Source organism: Amblyomma americanum, chromosome 1 (assembly GCF_052857255.1).
Source record: "Amblyomma americanum isolate KBUSLIRL-KWMA chromosome 1, ASM5285725v1, whole genome shotgun sequence".
NCBI classification, from domain to species: domain Eukaryota; kingdom Metazoa; phylum Arthropoda; class Arachnida; order Ixodida; family Ixodidae; genus Amblyomma; species Amblyomma americanum.
The window spans coordinates 257447772-257472480 of record NC_135497.1 but is presented as its reverse complement, the minus strand read 5'-3'; the positions used below and the strand labels follow the sequence as shown (position 1 = coordinate 257472480).

The following is a 24709-nucleotide window of genomic DNA, read 5'->3' as shown; positions in this document are numbered from 1 at the left end:
GCCCCACACGGGCACAGCAGGGCTCCCAGGGGCAGGGGCAGGGACGCGCCCTCGGCCCGCTGGTCCGCGTCGGCGACGGTGCACCCCCGGAAGACGTTAAACAGCCTGGCCGGGGGCGTGCGCCTTTTCGCCCTCTCCTGCCGCTTCCACGGCCACCACGAAACGTAGCCCACCGGCGCGTTCATACCAGCTTGGTACGTCCACTAAGCTACGTCCCGGTAGGCGCGGGGCCTGCACTGCTGGTGGCTCCGGGCCTCGGGCCAGCGGGGTGGACGACGGGCGCTGGCAGAGTAGCGAGCAAGCAGGCGAGGGGCCCAAGGTGACGGGGGTAGCCTGGCAGTGGTGCGGCGACTGCCCGAAGAGGGGGCCCAAGTGCCGCGGGCCAGCACGTAAGGGGCCCGGTGGGGTGGCCGCCTGGTGACGGCGATGTAGCGAGTGGTGATGGGGGCTTCGGCTGGATGTCGAGGGTGACCGCCGGCGCTTGGACTGTGCCTGCTTCTCCATCTGCATCGGAAAAAAGGTTGAAACAGATGTAACCAACTACTGGAGCGCATGCTACATAGCTGTTCGACCCTCACGACAGTCATGAGAGCTAACGCAAGTCAGTCTTGCATGACACTGATCAGCATGAGCGGGCCCGTATGTTCATGCATCTAACGAGACTGTCTGCCGGCTCGCGCCCTCGCTCTAGGCTGCGCAGGCAGATTCTGTTTCTGCTTAGGGCGCAAGTTATAGCGAGACGCGGGGTTCGCCAGCTGATCGCAGCGCTCATTATCCGACTGCAGTGCGGGTCGGGCCGTGTCCTCTGCCCACTCATCTCGCTGCACGTAATGTAGGTCGCATACGTGCACCGGTCCACCTGTCGGTTTCGATCGCAAGTCCTTGAGCCTGTAAACGAGCGAGGAAAGTTTCTCTCACAAGCGGAACGGCCCGATCCATTTCGACGGCAATGAGTCCGCAAACTGTTTGCTAGCGTAGCTGAGAACATGCTGGCGTCGAAGCACCAGATCACCCACTTCGTAGTGAACATCACGGTGCGAGCGGTCGTACTATGTTTTCTGCTGCGCCCTAGCAGTGCCCAGGTTGCGGCGAGCCTTGCGTAAAGCTTCCGTCATATTAGCGCGCAGCTGCGTCGCATATTCAGCTCGTGCTGATGAAGCAACTGGCGTCTTCCTGCCGTCCGATAGAATCCGGTCTATCGGATTTAGCAGCTCTCTACCCAGATTAGGAGAAGACGGCGCATACCCAGTCGAACGGGTAATGGTCGAACGCAAATCAAATACGATCTCCGGCAGATAGGAGTCCCAATCTTTGTGCCTCTCAGAGTACGCGACCAGCAAGTGCTTAACGTTGCGATTGACTCGTTCCGTGGGGTTCGACTGAGCATGATAGGTGGTCGTTTTCTTGTGCTTAATGCCGAGTGCAGCGCACGAATCAACGAACACTTTCGCAGTGAAGTAGGACGCATTGTCCGTTATCAGCTGCTCTGGGAAAACGAACCTGGTGAATACGTCCATCAGCTTCTCCATGATGACTCGTGCCGTCAGCTTTCTAAGGGGGAAAAGTTCAACCCACTTGCTGAAGTGATCCGTGACCACCAGCAAGAACTTGTTCCTACTCGGTGTCATAGGATACGGTCCCATGATGTCACACGCCGCGATTTTCTAGGGAGTCTGGCTGTTAATCGGGTGCATGAGGCCAGGTGGTCGTCCGCCTCGGGGCTTCACACTTTGGCACACATGGCACGAGCGGGCATAGCGTGTTACGTCCCTTTTCATGCCAAGCCAGGTAGCAAAGCGACACAACTTAGTGTAAGTCTCAGGGCCGCTTGCATGCCCAGCAATGCACGAGTCGTGAAAGTAGCGTAACAGTGCTGCTCTCAATGCTCGCGGTATCACCACCTTGAATGCCTCGTTTGTGTCGTTCTCTGAGCGGATATACTTTAGTAGGACGCCGTCGGAATCCAGCAGATATGAATCCATCGCGCTCACAGCACTACGAGCAGTTTCCAAGCGCTCCACACCGACAGCAAAACCAGCTGTCTCCGTGTGCGCGGCGGCCCTGCCGACCGACTTCCGGAGCCCGTCGAACACCTTTCGACAAAACAGATCCTTCTGCTGAGCTTCGAGCAGCTCCTTTCTGCTGAACACACTCCCTACGGAACTCGCGTAGTCCACGTGGTTCACGCTCTCACCCTGGATCAACGATTGGTCTGCGTTCCTTACATGGGCTACGGCTCGGGTCTGTCCCTCACTCTCTCAGGCTGTCGGGCGGTCGGTCGCGTGACCTTCCTCGCAGTGGACAGGCACTCGTGAGAGTGCGTCAGCCACAGCATTGTTTTTCCACAGCATTGTTTTTCCCTTTGCGGTAGTGCACGGTGAAGTCGTAATGCTGCAGCAACAGGGACCAACACGCTAGGCGGCCACTCGGCTCACTGAGTCTCAGCCAGGTGAGCGCCATGTGATCCGTCTCGATCACAAATGCCACCCCATCGACGTAGTAGTCGAACTTACGCAGAGCAAAACCCATCGCGAGACATTCATTCTCTGTCACCCAGTAGTTTCTCTCTGCCGGCGTCAACGCACGGCTTGCGAAAGCTACCGGACGGAGAACGCCTTCATGCTCCTGAAGCAACACTGCTCCTAAGCCCAGGTCGCTTGCATCGGTTTGAATCACAAACTGTTTGTTTAGGTCGGGTAGCTGCAATTCAGCCGTGTCAGCGAGCACTTTGGTGAGGTTGCGCAGTGCATCCTCTTGCTCGTGACCCCAACTCCAGCGCTCGCCTTTCTTCAAAAGCTTTGTCAAAGGCGCCTGCAGCACTGCACAATCTGGGATGAACTGGCGATAAAAGTTCGCCATTCCCAGGAAGCGTCGGAGACCGGCTACATCTGTGGGCGACGGAAACTTAAGCAAAACCTCAAGCTTATCATCACACGACAGAATGCGGCCTCTGTTGATCATGAACACCAACAGTGTTATCTGTGTCGCGGCGATCTGTGCCTTCTTCGGGTTCAAAGTGATTCCCCCGGACCTCAGCCTCTCTAGGACGCCCCTCAAGTGGCACAAGTGTTCTTCGATCGTTTTTGAGTACACCACGATGTTGTCTAGGTACGCGAGCGCATGTTGCCACTTCACATCTCCCAGAACAAGGTCCATTAGGTGCTGATAAGTAGCGGGTGCTCCTACCAAGCCAAAAGACATTCTCTTGAAATGGAAAAGGCCCCTGTGACAAGTGAAAGCAGTTTTCTCCTTGTCCCGCTCATTCATTTCAACCTGAAAGTATCCGCGGCTAGCATCGAGCGTTGTAAAGTACTTCGCCCCACCTAGGTACACTAAGGAAGAAATGGTTGGTAGAGGGTACGTGTCTTTTCTCGTAACCTCATTCAGTCTGCGGTAGTCTACGCAAAGTCGATACGTATCGTCTATCTTTGGAACCAAGACTACCGGAAAGCCCGTAGGGCTTTTAGACCTCTCAACAACGCCAGTGTCGATAAGTTTGTCTAAGGCGCTGTCCAGTGCTTTTCTCTTAGCCAAGCTAATTGGTCTAGGAGTACACTTCCAAGGCAGTGTGTCACCCATGTCTATTTTGTGCCTGACTAGGGTAGTGAGGCCAGGGCAGTCAGTGAATGTCGCATTGTACTCATAGAGGAGCGATGACAACCGTGCCTTCTCCCTCTCTCGTCACGCTGTTCACTCCCAACCACAAGGGGTGCACTGACCTTCCCTGCACGGGCAACCTCCTCTCTGCCCTCTCTATCAGCTGCGGTGGTTCTCCTGGTTCTCGGGCTGGTGGGGTGGGGGTGGATTTGTCACGGTCTCCCCCAACTGGCACTGTGTTCTGGGTCTGAATTGTCTGTGACATCCGGGGGCGCTTTCACGAAAAGCTTCAAGGCGCCTGACGTGGGCCCCCTGTAGCCTCCGCTGCTGATGTCTATCACAATACCTGTCTTGGCTAGGAAGTCTCGTCCAAGAATGACCGGAACGGATAGACAGGGAAGATGAACAAGGCGTTGTCGCTGCACGCGTCTTTCCCAGCGAACCACTATCCTCGCTGCACCACTAGAGTGCGCTGTGCCGCTCGCGAGGCGAAAAGTGGTATCGCACTCTCTCAGCCGGATTTTTTCTCGCGGAGATGGTTTAACACCTCGTCACCGAACAAAGAAGCGTTTGCTCCTGTATCGAGTAATGCGGTGAATTTCTTTCGAGCTATCGCTAGCTCAATGAACTGCACTGACAGGTCAACAGAACTTCCGACATGCCAAAGGCACTAGCAAACTGGGGTTTTCTGTGTACGCCGCGCAGGATCAAAGGTAGGTTGATCACCGGTGGCTTTGGCCGTTTGTGTTTGGTCACGGGCGGGAGGAGTTTTATGTCACACTGACAGCAAGTGTCCGCGTGACATTCTTGGTCGGGAGGTGTGGAGTTCGCTGACCTTTCCGCGGACTTGTTGGTCTTGTGTTCACAAGGAAGGCCGCTCCAGTGGGGTCAGAAGTCGCCAACAAAGGGACCCATCCCGTCCCGGCCTCCCCTGCTTGCGGCGGACGTCCTTATCTCCTCCGCGCGGTCACGGGCAGAGCTAGTCTTAAAAAGCCTAACCATGTACAGGTGTCGACATGTGTGCGTTGTCAAGGGGTTGCTGAGCCTTCGGGATTGCACGAGATACGATTGAGTATTAGCCGAGTGACCGGAAACCCACTATTCCCTGCTATTCCCGTAAAGACTGTCTTCTTCTCTTTCGGTGTGTTCTGTAAACAACTTTAGTGATCGTCTCGTTGGCATATGTTTGTCACGTGTGCGAAAGAGAAAACATATGTTAGGAAAGTGGTAACTGCTGTGCCGTGGGTGCCGTGGGAGAGAGTGGTCGCGTTTGTGCTGTTTGTGTATTTAATTGCAACCTCTCCTTTCCCAAATGTTTAACCCTTACTCTTCCCGGCCTGTCTGGCCTATGTAAGTTAGACCACAAGATAAAGGAATTTGGTAGACCACGCCCTTCTTGCAACTGATGAACTTATTGCTATGATTTACCTTGCAGGCAGTACTTTGTTTAAAGCCATCCTGCTTCCTCTGAACTGCTGCCCCTATCTTACCCAGCTTATAAGGCGCAGAAAAAAACGACCCTCACGCTATACTTGGCCCCTACCCTCTTAAAACGATGTGACAAGGCGTGCACATATGGCATGACAACTTTTTTTTCGGTCAACATTTTCTTTGGGTTGTCCCGAACATTTCAGCGCTTTAATAATCTTATTAGCACCAGCCACAAGTATAGAATCTGGAAAACCAGCCTCTCTGCATCTCTGGGCTTGGACTGCCAGGCTACTGGACATTTGATGAAAACACGATTTTTTGACAGCCATACCAATACTACCCGTCACAATTCCAAGTTTGACAAGCTTAGAGTGGCAAGACGCATAGCTCACTAGACATTTTTCACTCCTGGGATAATAAGTTCATCAGTTGCAATAAGTTCATCAAGAGCAATAAGTTCATCAGTTGCAAGAAGGGAGTGGTCTACCAAATTCCTTTATCTTGTGGTCTAACTTACATAGGCCAGACAGGCCGTTGCATTAACATTAGACTAATGGAGCATGCCAATTCATTGGAGAAAAAAGACACTAACCTGGCAAAGCATTGCAGTTTTTGTAAATGCGTACCTTTCTTTGACGATACAGAATTGTTATTTTTTCATTGTGACAAGACCACCAGAGAAGTCGCCGAAGCATTCCATATCACCAGAAAATCTAATGGCTGCGTTAGCAAAACGTCTTTAGTCTTGTCAGCGAAGGAAATGTCATTGCTGCATAAAGGGTACATTGCAAGGCAGTTACATCACGTGTGTATGGTGGCTTTTTGGTGAGTGTGTATCTGATCTTCTCTGTATGACCTGGCGCGTGTGCGCCCGTGCTTGTATGTATAAACTGACTTCCTGCTTCAAATAAATCAGTTGCAAGTTCAGCGCCGTGTTTGTCTCCTCCTCTTTCTGGTCCTGTTGTCTAGCGCTGTTTGAAATTGTATTGTTACCGTGGAACACCAACTCGCCCAGTCTGCTACGCTTCTACTTGCGTAGCTCACTGATGAAGCATGACGTGAAAATAGATTAATGTGTTTTAAATTTTGCGTGTCAAAAAACTGCCGTTCGCTATGACATAATACAGCAGAAGGCCCCAGATTGATTTCAAATACTGGGGTTTCTTTAGTGAGCACCAAAAACTCAGTACAAAGGTGGTTTTGCATTTTGCATCTGTTGAAATGGAGCAGCAATGGCCAGAGACGAAACAAGAGGTTGTGTGCTCAAAAGCCAAATGCTATGGCCACTGCGCTACTGTGCCAGGTGCACAACAGGAGAAGGCACACAAAACAAGGCTGGAATACAGTCTCCTTCACAGTCACCGACCCCCTAGGTACAAAGAAAAGAGACTGCAAGTTGGAAAAAAAAATTGGTTGATACACTTACTTAGAAGAGGGCTCGTGTACGGACCAGCCAAAGTCTGTAATCTTGACATCGCCATTTTAGCCTAGGAGCAGGTTCTCGGGCTTGATGTCCCGGTGGATGACCTTTTGGCTGTGGCAGACCTTGAGAGCGTTGCACAGTTGGTAGATGTACTGCACAAGAGGAACAGGCCCATAAGAATCACAAGAGCAAGGCAACCTTGCCCTGTTTTTTTTGCACAGCACCACCAAGTCTGTCGTGGTGGCTTTTATTAGTGGCTGCAGAATGGTCTTTTTGTCAATGGTATATCTTCAACCTTCAACACTTAACGTTGCTCAAATGCTGTTGCCGTGGAAATATACTACAGGAGGTATAAAGTAGGTGACCGAGCAGCATGGCTAGCAGCACGAGTGGATTGCATGAGGGAACAAGCCACCAGAAGTGATGTGCTTCTTCGATGGCCGACATTGGAACTTGGGACTTTTACTGTGTGGGGACCTGCCCTGCAGCCCCCTGAGTTTGCTTCCCCGCGAGGCACCGTGCAGCGGCAGTCTTACCTCGAGGCTGAGCGCATTCCCCTGTCAGTTACATTAACTGGCAAGAGAGGGCGCCAGCATCGCTGCGCGCGAGACTGCCAAAGCCCGCGCGCGGGAGAGGGGCTTCGGCTGGGATCATCGGCGTGAGCGGACGCGTCGCTCGCGGCGCCGCTCTTCGCCGGCGGGGCGAAGAAGCGACGGGGAGACAGGCTCCCGTTCTCGTCCTGTCCAGCCTGCGGAGTTTATATCCCTTGCCCTAGCGCGGGCGAACATTCGCTCGGAACCTTGCTGGTGAGTCGGACAACCTTGATTCATTAGCGTACCTTGTTGCTAGCTGGCGTTATTGTTTCTGTAGCAATAAATGCCTGTTTGTGTCTGCCAATGTGTCGTTCCTTTGTTCCCCCAGAGCAAGGCCCGCCGTGGTCGGCGAGCCCTCGGTAGCGTACCCGATCACGGGGTGGGGTCCGGGCGGCTTTGAACCGTGTCAGCCGTGATTGAGTGGGGAGAACGTACTTATCTTCCCCATTCAAACCCACAACTGCAATATTTTGAAGAGCTCTCCTGGTCCATGTTAAAATCTAGCATAACTTTTCTGCCCATTTGTAATAACTTTTCTCAAAATGCCACTGTGTTGACTTTGTCTGGAGAAGGTGGATAATGGCCATTATTTGCATAAAACAGCAGCAAAGTGGCCTCAATACACAACAGTGCTCTGTGCACTATAGACATAGATGCCAACAGTCCAAGAATGGCCCAGAACACTACAGATGAAATGACACCTCAGTGCTTGACAATGTGCCCCAAGTCACAATGTAGGTGACGGACATTGTTCTGAAGAACAAAAGGCATCTGCTTCTGGAAGGTGGCAGTAAAAATCACCGTTCTCAGGCTTTGTGGCTGTCAAACACACGTTTCGTTTTACGATTTATGGGGTTTAACGTCCTGAAGTGACTCTGGCTATGAGAGATGCCACAATGGATGGTTCCGGATAATTTTGACCATGTGCGGTTCTTCAATGAGTGCTGACATCGCACAGCACATTGACCTCTTGCATTTTGCCTCCATCGAAATGCAACCGCTGCGGCCGGGATCGAACATGAGTCTTTCGGGTCAGCAGCAGAGCACCATAACCACTAAGCCACTGCGGCGGCTTGTTGAACACGTCTCTGGACTGTTAAACCCCAGTGAAAGCACCATGAGTAAATCCTTTAAACCAAATTTTGCTTCAAGTGCTGGTGCTGTGCTTTGCCACCTCCAATGCACACCAATGCATTGCTAGCCTGACTGACACAGCTGTATGGTGATGAGATAATGTATATATATGCATTCACACATACTTTTGTGAACTTAACGAAATTAGTGGTATGACATTTCTTAGAACTGGTTTTGAAGGCTCAGTTTTCTGAGGATTTCCAATTTCGAGATGGCATCAACTATCTTACTTAGCCAGAAGCTGCCATCAGCAGCTAAAGCTACTATCTCATGCTGCGCAGCATGGACAAGTCTACCAGGATCATGATGAGTACCTAAAAAAATCCCTACACACTACAGTGTGAGAGAAACAATGCATAAAGAGCTGTCTAAACCATGCTCCCTGTTAACATTTAGCAAAAGCCCTGCTTGTGAAGTTGCTGCCAAAACGCTCGAAGAGAAACAGGCAGCATGTGCACATTTTTCAAGTGATTCATTTCCAGGGAGAGTGAACACAAAGGAAAGGTATGCCTGTGCTCATCAGGTAGGTGCCCGGTGTCAGTGTAGTCTGAACCAAATATCTCCCACACATGAGGCAGGCCGTTGCATGGGCTTGCATGAGGAGGCAAATACGCACTGCACCCTGCCTATTTTAACTTTTGGCTAACCTTTGCCCTGGTCTTACGGTTTGCAGTCATCACTCCCTGACCTCATGCCCTTCCTACGCTTCTCATCCGTCAGTAGTGAAGTTGGGGCTCATTTGCCCTCACAGTTACAACAGTTGTCCACAACAATAAGGCTATGAAAACCAATTATAGCGCTCAATTCACAAGCTCAGAGGATATACGCAAGCTATGCAACAGGAGATTATAAAGGGCTCAAGAGCAATCCGAACCGCAGTCGCCTCCAATGTATACCAAAATCTGTGCATACAGCTGTTTCCACGTCAAGCCTCAACCACCGTCGGAAAGCTAATTTCTATTTATATTTTTAGAATTCATAACACTCAGTGGCGATGCATGCCAGTGCAAATGAATAACACAAAGTAGAGCCTTGTTCGTTGTGGGTGCAGTGTACAGCTTCCAACAGAGAGAGCACCACACAAACGGCCATGCTAGGCTGAGCGCTGGCAAGCCCCAAACCGTAGAATCTGAAACAAGAGGCAAGTGAAACAACAGACAGCGAACACCAATACTGAGCCTGTATGGAAGTATGTATTCTAAATAAACAAGTTCAGTTCAACAGCACTTTGTCTCATTGGGATCACCTAGAAGACATCATAGCGGCGTGCGCAGAAGCAGGCAGGGTGCTTACTGTCACAGCTCTCTGGTCGGTGAATCTCCTCGCTCTGGTGAGGTGCCGGTACAGCTCCCCCTGGGGCGCATACTCCAGGATGAAATAGACACGTGTGTCATCATGGAACCAGTTGTACAAGCACAGGATCACAGGATGTTTGGGAGCCTGCATCAGGGACACTATTTTCCACCAGTTGCTTACCTCTGCAGCTAGCATACAGATGCAGCTAGTAAAACCGGGTATGGCCCTTCCTTGCGCTAAATTCAGTTTAGGAGCAGAAATAAACAAATTTTACAGAAAAACTAATTTGCAGCAACATGCAGCAGGTTTAATACAACAATGCAGTTTGGTGCGAACAGTATGGCATTCCCATGAGTGGGCCAATGAGTAGTACTAATGAGGAAATTTCAGATACCTTTCAAAAAGAGTGCACCGCACTCTCCAAGTGAATTAAAAGACCAAACGTTTTCATCCAAGAACAGCAAAGGCCCGAGGCCATACAATACAAGAATCTGTGTGCACTCGAAGCATACGTGCACTCAACACGAATACGCCTACATGGGAGTAAAAAAGGGGAGTAAGCTGTCCTCTAGCGCACTCCCTTTTTACTCCTTTCTGTTTAGAGTGTGGTTACCATACCACTAAGCAAAGCACTCGCAAAAGTACTCGTGACAAAAAATTCAAATGCTTCTTTGAACACAAAAGCAGCAAGCATGTATGCCCACGTGTGAGTAGGAGTCAATGCCAAAATGGCTCAGGAACAAGTGTGGTGTGGCTTCGGAAGGAAGACTCTGGCTTCATGGGGTTTAATGTCCCAAAGAGACTCAGGCAATGAGGGAAGCTGTGGTGAAGGGCTCCAGTAGTTTCGACCACCTGGGGTTCTTTAACATGCACTGACGTCGTAGCGTACACAGGCCTCTAGCATTTCGCCTGCATTGAAAAGTGACTGCCGTGGCCAGGATCGAACCCGTGCATTTCACGTCAGCAGCCGAACGTCATAACCACTGAGCCACTGCGGTGGCTTCTGATGGAAGACTTAGAACTACATCTCACTCAAGAATGCCGTTAAGGAATAAGCTAATGACATACTACTGTTCACCTTGCTTTATTGTGACAGCTTTCACAAACCTTGAATGCGTTGCACATACTATAGAAGAGCAATGTTCTGCAGCCCCGAGTTACTGTTCTAAAAAACATGATTTATTTTCAACAGCAGTGAAAGGAAAAAAACTCTGTAGGAGCAAAGCCACTTAACACCAGCACGATACACCCATCTAATGCTTCAATATCAATTCATGCTTCTCCATTCTGTCAAATATGATTGGTCCCGACTCCCGCCATTCCAAGCTTGATGGCTGTGTCGGCTGTCTTGCTTGTGTTGTTTCAGTTATTGTTCTGAATGCAGCAAGTGGTGCAACAACCTTCATGCGTCAAGTGCCATGCAGTGCAATATGAAACAGCAGCCTCACCTTAGGTGAGACTGAATCTCGATCTCCCCCCGCAGCTGGTGCACAATGCTGTTCTTCTGCAGCTACCACTTAAACATCACCTGCGTGGACATTTTTTGCAGTTCTTTCATGGGGACTCTTTGTGGGCTAAACGTGTTTTCAGAGCAAGTCATAACCAATAGGTTGAGATCTCTGCCAGCTACCAGCAGCCCTTGCTTTGCATTGCATTGGTGGTGAAAGCTCTATTGTAGTGACACCAAAGCACACACATTCTCCTGCTAGCTAAAGCAGTTATCCAGTAGACCAGAGCCATAACAAACATGCATGCCAGAGCAGGTGCTCTTGAGAACCTGCTACTTGTCATGCAATGCAGATGGAACCTGCAAAAGGCGTGCTTATAAGAGTGGTGTAGGAGCACAAGAACACACAGCTGTCACTGCCCCTTCTTTGTTGAAGAAGGAAGTTTGGGAGTTGCCCATTGCCTTCATGTGCACATTGGCATGAAGTGCACGACCTAAGTAGCAAGCCAGCTAACTTCACCTCTGGCTGCAAATTTGGTCTATCGTGACATGAACCCTTGAGGCCATCTGGCATTTTGGATGGTGCAGAGCAAGTGGCAACTACTACACCAGCTTGTAACTGCGTAAGAATGAAACAGACACATATGTGCCAGCAGTTTGTCCTGGCTAGATAAGAAGTAGCACCGTAGTAGCCAGTTCAGAGACTTAACTGAGTTGTAACAAATCAACAACGGGAATGCAACAATAGAGACGTTCAGGTGCCGAGCAAAAGCTGGCCTACAGCTCCATTACAGACTCTACAAGCAGCAATCAACAATGTGGAGCGGTCATGTAAATGCTAGAACAGGGACCATGGACTACTGCGACCTCAGAAAGGTACAAGCCGCAGCTCTTGCAAATGGATAGCAAACAGGCAAGTGAAGCTTAAACTTAACTTAATAAACACAGCTGTTGCTCAAACTTTTTATGTGCTACTGGCCACTTCTACTGCAAATGAAACCTTCCATAAATTATCTGTGTGGACCAAAAAAAAAAGCAAACTGTTTATGTGCATGCCTGTAACACAGCAACACACAGTTGTGTACAAAGTGTCATGGTGACCACAAAATCACAATGTGCTTCAGGTAAGGTAGGAACACAGAAACTGCGAACTTTTGACCCGCAAGCAGGTGAAGCTCCGAGAACCACCAAATATGCTCTAGTGATTTCCAAACTTGTGATCAGCAGATTACATTCTTATGGCATATGTTAGCGTCAGGCTGAGGCAGATGTGGCTTCTTTTCTTGAACAGGTACACACTACGAGATTGTCCTAGTCATGCAGCATTATCGCTCTTTCAAGACAGTGCACCAATGCACTCATGGCTGACACAGCCAGCTGAAAATGCTCATTCCTTTCTTAGAGTGTTCACTGTTGTAGTTAGCACATGCTCTGTACTGTGCCCTACAGTCTAGCACCTTGGATATCTTGGCTTTGCAGCTAAACGTAGCCAGGAAGTATGCCAAAAATAGAGAAAAAAAAATTTGAAAACAGGTTTTGAGAGATGGAAAGGGCGCACTGACTTTTCAGTGGGCATCAAAACCAAGCCAAGTTAGAAGGGATGAAAGAGGGAGTAAAATAAGAGAAAGAGGCGGCGTAGTGGAGAAGTCCAAACAAATTTCGACCACATGGGGATCTAATCTGCACGGATGTTCCAAAGCAAACGAATACCTTTTCTGTTTCACCTACATTAAAACGGGAATGGCTGCTGAGTCTGGATTGAATCCTGGATCAAGTGAGGGGCAATGGAAGTGTTACGCTGCAGGACTTCTCAATGCATGCAATGTCAGCATGGGAAAAGCAGACATCATCCTAGCCATTGAAAATTGTTTACTGTAGTCCCCATGGCACCATTGAAGACATCACTTCTTTCACTTTTGAAACCTCATCTTCAAAGCTGCCGAAAGTGTTATGGTCACTTTTTATTTATTACCTTCAATTTCCATGTGGCTTGGTTTCCAAACCAATTTCTGATGTCTCTCGAGTATCGACTTATACACTTCCATCATATCATGAAACTTCTACCAAAACAAAAAACAAAGCACCACAGAAAATTTTTAGCTCTAAGTACCAGAGATTAATTCGCAAAAAAAGTGTGCACTACTCAGCACTGTTCAATGTGTTCGTTGGCAAACAGCCTACATATGTGTTTCATTACATTAGTTTGTGCACAGCTGTGACCATGCATAAATTGCAGTGCTAAAAAGTGCCACCTGCTTTCAGTCATCACAACCTCTCAAACTGACACAAAGATTGAGAAATCAATTATTTTTTTCAAACCTGCACATAGCATCTAAAAAAAAAAAACGTGTGCAGCTGCAGCACAGTCTTTATGTAGAAAAAGCCGCAGTTCCGCTATCTATGAAACGGTATGTAGTGAGCCAAATGCACAATTCAGATGCTGCGAACACTTGTGTACTGAATGTCAGAACTTGTGAAGCTGTGATCATATAATCCGAACTGCCTTTAACTCTGAATGCTTCCATGTGACCAAAGATAGTTCCTTGGCACAGATAAGAAAGGCTGCTATCACCTACCAATTAGCAGAGCAAAATGCATTTCAAGACAGCTGCCCATAGAAATACTCTAAGAAGATATGATAAATTAGCTGCTATATGTGCAATACAACTTGTACATGTTTGAAGTTTGCACGTTGAGGAACGCATAACCCTTTAGCGGACATTTTTCCGAAAATGGTGCCAAAATGATCATTTAGTACCCTTGCAGGAATCTGCTGGCAAACCAATAAATCCTTTAGATGAGCTCTGCTCACCTTAAACCATTTGTTGGTTTGCAGACAGATTGCAGCATTGGTGCTTAATGATCCATTTTGGCAAAAAAAATGTGCCTGCTAAGGGGCTAAAAACCCAGGTCTCAAACTACAGATCTAACAAATACCTATGTAATGAACAGCATCATTTAGTGTGCTATTTAATTTGTATGCGCTGCTTGTTTTCTTTGCTGCTGCTCTCCTGAATGAATGTACTACTTGATTAGTAGTGGAACAAGCACCGGTCTACAAATAACACAATTATTTAAGGAAAGCAGCAACAAAGGCACAAGGACAGCAGCAGAAAAGAGGCAATGTAAACGCTGATTACCAAGTGGACTTTTCAATACATTGCTTCAATAAACACCTAGCAATGCTTGCACATACGCTCACAGGCCAAGCAAGCAAGACGCAGCAACAAGAAATCAACAAAAGTTCCCCTCTTGGGCAATAAAAATAACACTTGGGTCAAGTATGCATCACCTCTCATTACAATATAATCACCACCACAATTATCACCATCATAACTACTTCCACTGCAGAACTATGGCCTCGCGCATTAACCCTGAATTCATCATGTCCTGCACAAAATTACGTGCTTCTGCAACTGGCCTGGTCTCAAAATACAGGAGAAAAGGAGCAGGTTTACATACCAGGCCAATTCAGTTGAGACTGTGGACATGCCCTTTTAGAAAACAAATAATAAGGTTCAGCACCAGGACGATGAGAGTAGGCCAGTTGTAGAAACCATTATTAATAGGAGGTGGCTAGCATGCTAAATAGGCATCAATTTCCTTACTCAGGACGAAGTGGCTTATCTATTTGTTAAATAGGTTCTTGATGTCTTGGTGCATCTTTTTTGCCAAGCATGAGATCATGCGTGCATGTGAGGACAGGCAGGCGCAGACTCAACATTGTGAATAAAGAAGAAATTCACGAAAGTGAGTGCTTGTCCCACTTCTTTTCCGTTAATCCCCACATGCCTTTCACAATGCTTTTCCATGGCTCATTATCAAACCTCGCAGCTTGTCACCTCAACAACATTGAACATAAAATTTTTATTGAATGTCTGACGATAGGTGGCACTTCGCAGCTGTTGAATGCAGGTCAGAGGGTTCAATATTTTATGCCCAATGCCCTTGCACAACATCAAAATGAAAAAAAAAAATAGTCGATTTGCGTAGTTAGGCCAGATGCGAATGAGGTGTGCCAGTAGTTCAGTTTTCATTTTAGTTTCGGTGTTCAGATCCAGTGTTCACGGATAGCAGTTGAACGGAGTTTATGTCTATATATGTATGTGGAACTGGTCATTGCGGTATCAGGCACCTAAGCTTGTATACAACACCTTGTATACAACATACGATCATGGGAAATACCGGTAACATGTTACATAAAAATCAGCAAGCATCCTGCAGTCAGAGATGTGCCATCCACTGCAGTCAGGCACAAGGAGTCCTTACTTCTTGAAAACAGCACCAAATACCTTAAAGGGACCACAAAATGATATTTACCGAGGTTACGAAAAGTGCACAAGCGATCGGTATTCCATCACTCATCGCCACAGCACAAAAATATTTAATCTAGCTACCTTTATTAATACTGAAGATATCATTAAAATTGATACCCCCCCTTTCACCCCATAGATGACGGCCTGCCAAAAAAAAGAAAACAGGTGTGCACTGCACCTTGCTACACCCCATCCCGCCTACAGAAATTTAACACACCCAACAGGAAGGCTCGCCCAGATTCTCCACTATTTCACAGGGGTAGGGGCAGCTAAGAATGTGTGCCAAGGTGTTGTCCTAATCAATTCTGAGCAGTAATTTTTAAGAATTATTTGTAAATTATAGGGTCCACCGAGAGCTTTCAAACTTGACTGCAATACTCACAAAAACCATCTATATAGGTTTGTTGCTTTACAATAGGCCCATCGCAATCATTCCAGGGCCCCTTTAAATGATACTGGTAAATGATAAATGAGAGCAACGAAAGAAGACACAGCAAGGTAACTGGATAAAGCCATCACCGGAGGGGTTGGCTGCGGCAGAAACGTACAAGTTTTCATTTTAGTTACTTAGTTACATTGATTTTAATGGCGCAAAAGCAACTGAGGCTATGATGCGCCAAACACACGGTTAGAGCTTTTGTTAATTAGGTCACCCTTTTTATATCTAAAGTTTTTTTAAAACATTGGCTTCTCTGAGAAACTTAAAAATGTTTGAAAAATCAACCAGTGCTTGATCACCCAAAAGTAACATGGGGTGTAGTGGGATGTATTCATTGTAGAATGTTGTGAAATATTTTTTCCTCAGTTGTTCCAGTTTTGTGCGTACAATTAAAATGTGGTTTACCGTGAGTTCATCGCCACACATTTCACAGAGAGGTTTGTCTTTTTTTGTCAGCAAGAAGTTGTGTGTAAGGTGTGTGTGTCCAATGCATAGTCGACACAAAACTTCTGTAAAACGTTCCTGATGTTTACATGATCTCCATTATCCCAAAACGGGTTTTATAGAATGTAGTTTGTTGTTTGTCTGTTCTTCCCATGCAACCTGCCACTTATTCCTGAGTTTACTGTGCAGTAATTTAGAAAAATCCCTCTGTGGTATGTTAACTTGTTTTATATGACCAATTCGAGCTTGTGCTGCGCAAGCATCTGCTCTCTCATTACCTAAAGTTCCAACATGGCTAGGGACCCAGCAGAATATAATGTTATGTTTTTGCTTTGTGATTTTAACTATGTTATGTATGATTTTTCCTATTATGGGTTCAGCAGCATTTGTAGAGTGCAGCGCTTTGAGCATACTCAGTGAATCGGTGTAAATGATGCTATTTTTTGTTTTGTTTTACTATTTGTTCTACGGCTACAAAGATGGCATAACACTCCGCAGTAAATACCGATGCATACTGTGGCAATTGTATCATTTTTTCGTTTTGTCCTTGAATTACTGCACTTCCGACATGACTTTGTTTTTGAGCTATCAGTGTAAAATTCAGTGTAGGTGTCATATTTTTCTTGTAGTGCAAAGAACTCTTGCAGTATGAGCTCCTGTGGCATTTCCTCTTTGTTTACGTGTCTCTGAAGTCATACACCGAAGGGAGGCTGTACCATGGTGGCAAATGTTCATGTCTTTGTGCAATATTCGGTAGGGCGTCCAGCACTTCTAACTCTTCACATTTATCTTCAAAGCGCATTATTAGTGGCCTGATAAAATGTGGTTTATTATTGAATAAACTTCTAGATGGGCACTTGGTAACAATTGGATAACAGAGATGTTTAGTAAGAGAACGGGTTTTTAGGATGTACGTGCATGTAAGTGTGACTCTTCTATCCTCTAGTGTGGGCTCATTAGCTTCAACATAAAGACTATTTACCGGGGATGTTCTATATGCTCCAGTTGATAGGCGCAGACCAAGATTATGAACAGGGTCCAGTCATTTCAAGTAGGATGCTCTTGCTGAACCATATACTATGCACCCGTAGTCCAGCATGGAGCGCACCAAAGAGCGATATATTTGTAATAGGCATGGTCTATCGGACCCCCACCGTTTTCGTGGGAGTACCTCTAATACACTGAGGCCTTGGGATGCTTTCTTTTTAAGGCTGTTAATGTGTGGTAGAAATGTAAGCTTCTTGTCAAAAGTGACACCTAAAAATTTATGTTCTTGTTTGATTGGCAGTGTGGTTTGATTCAAGCACAGGTTGGGATCGACCTGTAGGCCTTGTCGTAATGAAAACAGAACAGCTACTGTTTTTTGAGGAGAGAACTTGAATTCATTTTTCTCTGCACAAGCAGCCAGTTTATTTAGTGTGATTTGTATTTGTCTCTCACAGGACAGTATGCTGGAAGAAGTGTATGCTATCTGTAGGTCATCTACATAAACTGAATACATTAAGGACTTGGGTATTACTTTGGCTAAAGAATTCATTTTTACTATGAAGAGTGTCGTACTTAAAATGCATCCCTGGGGTAAGCCATTCTCTTGGGTGAATGTCATTGACAGAGTTGCTCCTAGATGGACTCTGTGCGGTTAATCAGGAAGTCGTTCAAGCAGTTCAGCATCCTGCCACGCATCCCTAGCTCTGCTAGGTCATGGAGGATGCCGAACTTCCACGTGGTATCATAGGCCTTCTTCAAATCAAAGTAAGACCCCGATACAGTGCTGTTTGTGGATGAACGCCTCCCGGATGGTGTTTTCTAAGCGGACAAGGTGATCAGTGGTCGAGCATGCTTTCTTAAATCCACATTGATGTACATCTAAGAGACGACGAGATTCAAGTGTGAAGGTCAATCTAATATTTATTATGCTTTCGAAAGATTTAGCAATGCAGCTGGTGAGGGCTATCGGTCTGTAATTGTTAGGACTTGTTGGTGGTTTTCCGAGTTTCAGAAAAGGTACTATTATTGCTTTCTTCCACTCCTCAGGTATAATCCCAGTTGTCCATATTTTGTTAAAGAATTTCAACAATGCCTGCACGGCAGCCTCAGAGAGATGGGCAAGCATAGTGTAATGCACATTATCTGGGCCTGGTGCTGTCTTTTTACCGGAAGATAATACCCTATTCAATTCTTGGAGTGTGATGGGTTGATTGTAGTCCTCGTGCATACCTGCTGCAAATGGAAGTTTTTGTTTTTCTGCTATTGTTTTGTACTTGTGGAACGTGTTTGTGTAACTGGACAAACTGGAAACTTCAGCAAAATGCTCACCCAGTATGTTGGCCTGTTCTTCTAATGATGTTTGTGTCCCGGGTGCAGTCGATAGAGGAAGCGTGAAAGGGGTATGGTCACTACTGAATCTACGAACCTTTTCCCACATTTCTTTTTAGGTTATTGAGCTGTTTATTGAGGACACATATTTCTGCTACGAGGATTTCTCGGCATTTCTTCGAACGAATCGCGCTCTGGCCTTGGCCCTCTTAAAGGCAATCAAGTTCTCCGCTGTGGGATACCAACGCAGAGAGCCCGAAGCTTTATTTTGTTTTGTTTTTTGCCAATGTGCATTCTAGTGTCCACCATACTTTACGTTTTTTGTGTACGAGTCCTGCTGTTTGTGGTATGGCTAGTGTAGCGGCCGATATTATGCATGTAGTAAACTTTTCATTAATTTCGTCTATGCTAAGGTCTTTACAAAATTGTTTTTCTAGTGTTGCACTTGCTGTAAAAAGTGACCAGTCGGCGAGGTGAAGTTTCCAGCGCCGTGGTCTTGTGGGGATGACTGGAGTAGACGATGAAAGGCTGATGATAGTAGGTAGGTGATCACTTCCCAGAGGGTCATTTAAAACATCCCATTTAAAATCGTTAAAAAGTGATGGTGATGCGAAAGCTAAATCGAGGAAGCTCATTTTTGCCGAGCTTGGGCAACAATAAGTGGCTTTTCCCGTATTTAAAAGACATATTATTTGAGAGGATAAAATCTTCCAATTATTTGTCCCCTTGAGTCACATCATTCGCTTCTCCAAAATGGGGAGTGAGCGTTAAAATCGCCAACTACCAGATATGGCTCCGGCAGTTGATCAATCAGGCCTTCTAAATCTTCGATTGTTAATGTGATGCGCGGGGGAAGATATACAGAACATACTGTTATCGTTTTGTAGGTAGCGACGCTAACTGCAACTGCCTCAAGTTTTGTGTTAAGTTTGATTTTTTGAGCAGAGGCGCTTTGAATGACAACTGCGACGCCACCCGAGAGTCTATTTGACTGCTCGCGATCGTGTCGATAAGTTTTATAGTGTTTTAAGATATTCACATGTTGCGGATCAAGATTGGTCTCCTGAAGGCACGAAGCAATGGGCAATAATGACCCTAAAATATGTGTTAAGTCACTGTAGTTTCTCAGTAATCCTCGACAGTTCCATGAATTTCAAAAGTCATTTTTGTGTTGTTGAGTGGGAATGGAGCGGAAGGAATTTACTTTTCTGGGCCCGTAATTAGGGGTCTGCCTTTTTTTCGCTCGAGAGAGCTGTTCCGCCGTTTCAAAGCAGACGGACTGGGAGTTATATCCATCACCTCAAGAGAGGTGCTGGAGGACCGCGAAGCCGCGGATGTCTGATTTTTAGGCCTCCCCCATTGGGGGGAAGTCCTGCGGGAGGCCGACCCATTGGGTGGACCTCCCTGCTTTGGGGATGGCAGAGCAGCTTTCGCTGTCTCTGCCTGGGGCGTGGGTGGCCCTGCCATAGGCTCACTGAGCGTGGCCTTGGCAGATGCCGGAGTGCTGTGTGGCGCACCGCCCCCCGCACCACATCAGCAAAGGTTGTTTTTGTAGAGAAGGTGAAAGTGTTCTTCGCGTGGAAGAGTCGTCTCGCTACCTTGAATGTGATGTTTTGTTTTGATTTCATTGTAATGATATCTTTTTCATTCTTCCATGTTTGACATGACCTTGAATATGCTGGGTGATCATCTCCGCAGTTTGCGCAGCGAAATGCTGCTCCTTCACAGTTATCGGAAGCATGGTCTTTTGAGGCACATTTAATGCACGTTTTGTGGCCACAACTCTGTGACCCGTGTCCATATCTTTGACAATTGAAACACCTTCGTGGATTTGGAATGTAATGTAATTTATTTTCAAATAGCCTGCTTCTATGGACTCTGGAAGTGTGCTGCAGTTGAACGTGAGGACTATGTGTTTCGTTGGGATTTCTTTGTCCTCTTTTCTTATCTTTATACCGTGTACGTTTATGACATTTTGGTCCTTGAGGCCTTCCAGCATCTCTTCCTCAGTGAGGTGGATAAAATCCGTTTCAGAAATCACACCACGGATGGCGTTCAAGGATCGGTGTCAAGTGATAGACACAATGTTGTCCCCAATTTGCACTTGGTTAGAAAGTTTGGAGTATTGGACGATGTCTTTTAGTTCAAGTAGTAGGTCACCATTGGGCATTTTTGACAGTTTGTAGCCTGGACCGATGGCATCAGTCAGACATTTTGAGACTAAGAATGGGGACATAGTTCTTGCAGTTTTTTCTGTTTCCTCACAGTGGAGGACATGAAATTTTGGAAATGATTCCTTCGTTTTCCTGAAGCATTGAGTGGTTACATCTTCGGTCCGCACTCTTTTAAGAGAGCGATCAAGTTTTGAAAAGGGGGGAGCCATAAAAAAAAGTTTGGTAGTCGGCAGCGGTGCTAGCCGCCCACCACGGAGCCTAAAATGGGGATGGGACAGGCGCCTTTAAAAAAGCCCTGCCCACACCAGCTATACACCGCCACTATAACCTAATACGGCATAACACAGGGTTGTCAGCCACACATGGTTAACCCACGCCGCCTATGAAGTGTGTAAAAACCGAGAAAGGAGGGGACAGGAAAGTTGTAAGAAAGAGATAGGAAAGTGAAAGATGGAGGGCAGGACAGGAAAAGGCGACTGCCGATTTCCCCTTGGTCGGGTCAGGCCGGAGGTGCCGTCTACAGGAAGCTGGGGCCAAAGTGGTGTGTTGCCTCCGCCGAGGGGCCTTAAAGGTCCAAACGCTCAGCATCGGCTCAACCACTAGGATCCCCTTTTCCCCGGACACAGCGATGCCAAGCACGGCTAGGCGCAGGTGCTCGGGTCCATGGTGATGCACTGTTCACCATCATCCCCCCCGGGGGGGGGGGGGATGTCCCTGCGGATGCTTGGGAACCCATGGTGTCGCCACTCACCAACGCCTGCAAGCTGCAGGCGCCCCCCTGAGTGGACAAGTTTTCATTTGTTCTTGAGCCACCATTGCTGTACCAAACTGGCAGCTTCTATTTGCGCTTCAGTTTTCTTTTCATATTGTGTTCTTGTGTCCACGAAATATGTTTTGAAGTGGTGCAAAAACTTACTATGAACCCTGCCACCCACATTAAGAGCCGCAATGCTTACTTGCAACACATTAAAGTGTTGCAAGTAAACATCTGTTAGATTATAACAAAAATGGTTATACAGGCAGCGAGTGGTTTAATTAATTAATTTGTGCAGTGAACAAAGTGTGCCAGGAAATGAGTCGCCGAGCCTTTCAGTGCCAATGATTTTGACACCAGAAAGAGAAGTGCTTTTTCAGTCAGTAAGTGCAAGCAGAGAGAGTCTACGTGCCTGGCAGTTCAATGTTTAGCAAAAACTGCACGCTATGCTGCAAAGGGCAATTCCATGGTGCAACAGCCATATGATTCAGTCTGTATTTGTCGCCAAACACTTCTAACAGTCCTTGCGCTATGTTATAGTAGCTGGTCACAACAGGCCAGACGTTCGCATTTCCATATTACACGACAAAAATATGCAGGTCCCAATTGGCTTTGTGCATTTAAACACTGTCATTTGTCTAAACAGCAAGTTTCCATGTTAAGGCATGCATGCTTTGATAAAGTTTCATCCCCAGAAAAACTGTCCATAATTCAAGCCATCATATTACAGGGTGGATATTAACGAGGCATGGCTGCATACAGCAGAATGTGGTAAATTTTCTAGTTCTGATAATGTGACAAGCACCAAATCATTGCACCATTTCTATGACTAGCATGGGTTCCTAATCATGAAAAACACTAAGTACTCTCACACTGCTAAATTGTTGTGGCCCATTAAATTGTTCCTTCCAAATCGGTACGCTTTTTGAAAAGCATACCTGTGATAGCCAACTTTTCGTTCTTTGTGACATACACTTGCACCTTAGTCTCTTTGAGAAAGCATGCGATAAAATTCTTTATAAAATAATGTCTTGCATCGTACTGTTCTGAGTGGGATTTAAGTGATCCTAGCCAGTTAACATCAGTTGGCCCATGCTAATTCTTGCTCATCCTGCCTTTCTTTTTTTAGAATCTCTGGCAACCCGAAAGGTATTGTACTTGGCCCTTCCCTTTTTCTTACATTCATTATGACCTTCCTTTCACTTGATGGGAATAACACGCTACACACGGACAAAAACCGGCAACTGAAACGACGGACACAGGACAAGCACCCCATTGTGCAAATCACAAATGTTCACCTTACTTTGAACGGACTACAATTTCAGCTCGTGCAAGGGACAAGAAATAAAACAAAAGCCTTTGAGATATGGGAGGCCAGTGAAGAAGAGTGCGCAAGCACACCCTCGGTGTTATCAAGTGAGGAGTTAGAACTAATCAAGAAACGAAGGACTGTGCGACACAGCCGGTGGCAATGAACTGATTGTTTAGAGCATGTGCATGAAATGTATTTATGTGCCCTCGTACCAGAATAAATTTTTGTTAGTGCACGCTTGTCCTGTGTCCATCGTTTCGGTTGTTGGTTTTTGTCCGTGTGTAGCTCGTTATTCCCATCAAATGTGCAACCAACTAGCCCACATTGCTGCCTTGCTTCCTTTCACTGTTTCATTTACCTAGCCTTCATTAATTCCTATATGGTATGCCATCCCACTACCAATATCAACATTCAAACACTCCAGAACAACCATCTCTGTGCTCGGGAATGGCCTGTTTGGCAATGTTAATAGGACTGCATTGATAGCTTTTACTGTCAGCCATACCCGTCTCCATTATGAGCTGATATGTGTCAGTATTTCCTTTGTGCTTTTATCCTACCGTTTCAAGCGAAGCAACACATAGACTTTCATTAGGCGATGTGGTCAAAATGCTAGGTGCGTGTGTTTACGCATGTGACTGTTATGTGTGTGTCCTCCTTACCCTTATCCTCATCTGAAATGCCAGCCAGGCATGTTATGGGGCCAGCATTTAGTGTTTATAAAAGGGTACCTACTCCTTTAATAAAGCTAAATTTCACATACAGTTCTGTCGTCATTAATGGAGTCAGATTACAGCTGTGAATTTTGTGTGTGATTTTCTTACATTGATGGCAGTAAAACGCATGGAAAGGCACAAACCTGTACTCAATATTAATTTATTTATAGAGTTGCTGTCTTCCTTACATTAGTAACACGAGTTTTCATATAAGGACCTGAGGAGGATTATCGTTTTGGTACATTATTTTGAAAATGGAGGCCACAGAACAAGACATTTGTTTGCCTAATATATACAGTATTGTGCGTTTCTATCGCTGACACTCAAAAATTTCCCCGCCTCAATCGCTGGCTCGTTTGCGGTGAAACTGCACACAGAGCTTGCGTATTATGGTAACTTTTGTATCGTAGCAAGTTTGACAATGGTACTTACTTAGTTCAGGCGCACATGATGCGAAAACGTAAGCGTCTACGAGAGATCGGCGAGCCAAAACCCGCAGACGACGCTTTTTCGCTGAGAACCGGCAGTGGCGCTATCTGTTTTCGGCAGCGGAAAGCGTCATGACTAGGCCGCCGAGGCGGGCGTTGCAAGGAGCGCGGGCCCTTTGAATATGCCGTTCGGCATTTGCTTCATCTTAAGTATTTTCAAATTATAGCACTGAAAAACAAACCAATTCCAGGCGTATCTCATCATTTGCCCGCGCTCCTTGCAACGCTCGCCTCGGCGGCCTAGTCGTGACGCTTTCCGCTGCCGAAAACAGATGGCGCCACTGCCGGATCTCAGCGAAAAAGCGTCGTCTGCGGGTTTTGGCTCGCCGGTCTCTCGTAGACGCTTACGTTTTCGCATCATGTACGCCTGAACTGTACCATTGTCAAACTTGCTACGATACAAAAGTTACCATAATACGCAAGCTCTGTGTGCAGTTCCACCGCAAACGAGCCAGCGGTTGAGGCGGGGAAATTTTTGAAAGTGTCAGCGATAAAAACGCACAATACTGTACAGCCCTTCTAAGACTGTTTAAATTCTCATCAATGCGGAATGCTGGGCTAGTTGGTATGTCATCATTAATTAAAAGACTAGCGCATACAACTAGGACTCCTTCGGAGGCTACAACAACGTCACAGAAAGCTGTGCCAGAGTCTAGACAGAGCATTCTTACCTTGAACACGCCTTTCGTGTCCAAGTCACCGGCACCGAACCACTGGCGCAGACATCGGCACAAGGACTGGTGATGGTGAATTATTCTTCTTTTGTTGTTGCCAGGAAGGATGAAAAGGAAAGTGCACAGGCCTGCCCACTGGCTCAAGCTGAGCCACA

General features: G+C 46.7%; 1 protein-coding gene and 1 long non-coding RNA gene across 2 annotated transcripts in view; both read right to left on the bottom strand.

Annotated features, from left to right (window-relative positions):
• LOC144114991 (uncharacterized) overlaps positions 1 to 23931 on the bottom strand; it is a 462217-nt gene extending 438286 nt beyond the window's left edge. The window contains exon 1 of the long non-coding RNA XR_013311186.1: positions 23825 to 23931. This is a non-coding gene — a long non-coding RNA (uncharacterized LOC144114991). The remainder of the gene's footprint in view (positions 1 to 23824) is intronic.
• LOC144114990 (uncharacterized) lies at positions 97 to 24709 on the bottom strand. The gene is made up of 3 exons (XM_077649089.1): positions 24552 to 24709; positions 9472 to 9618; positions 97 to 504 (listed from the first exon to the last, which is right to left on the bottom strand). Exon 3 carries the CDS (start codon positions 502 to 504, stop codon positions 97 to 99), a length of 408 nt encoding a protein of 135 aa, XP_077505215.1. The 5' UTR covers positions 9472 to 9618; positions 24552 to 24709.

Excerpts from the sequence above, each read along its gene's own strand:
- LOC144114990 (XM_077649089.1), bottom strand. The coding sequence starts at position 504 with ATGGAGAAGCAGGCACAGTCCAAGCGCCGGCGGTCACCCTCGACATCC.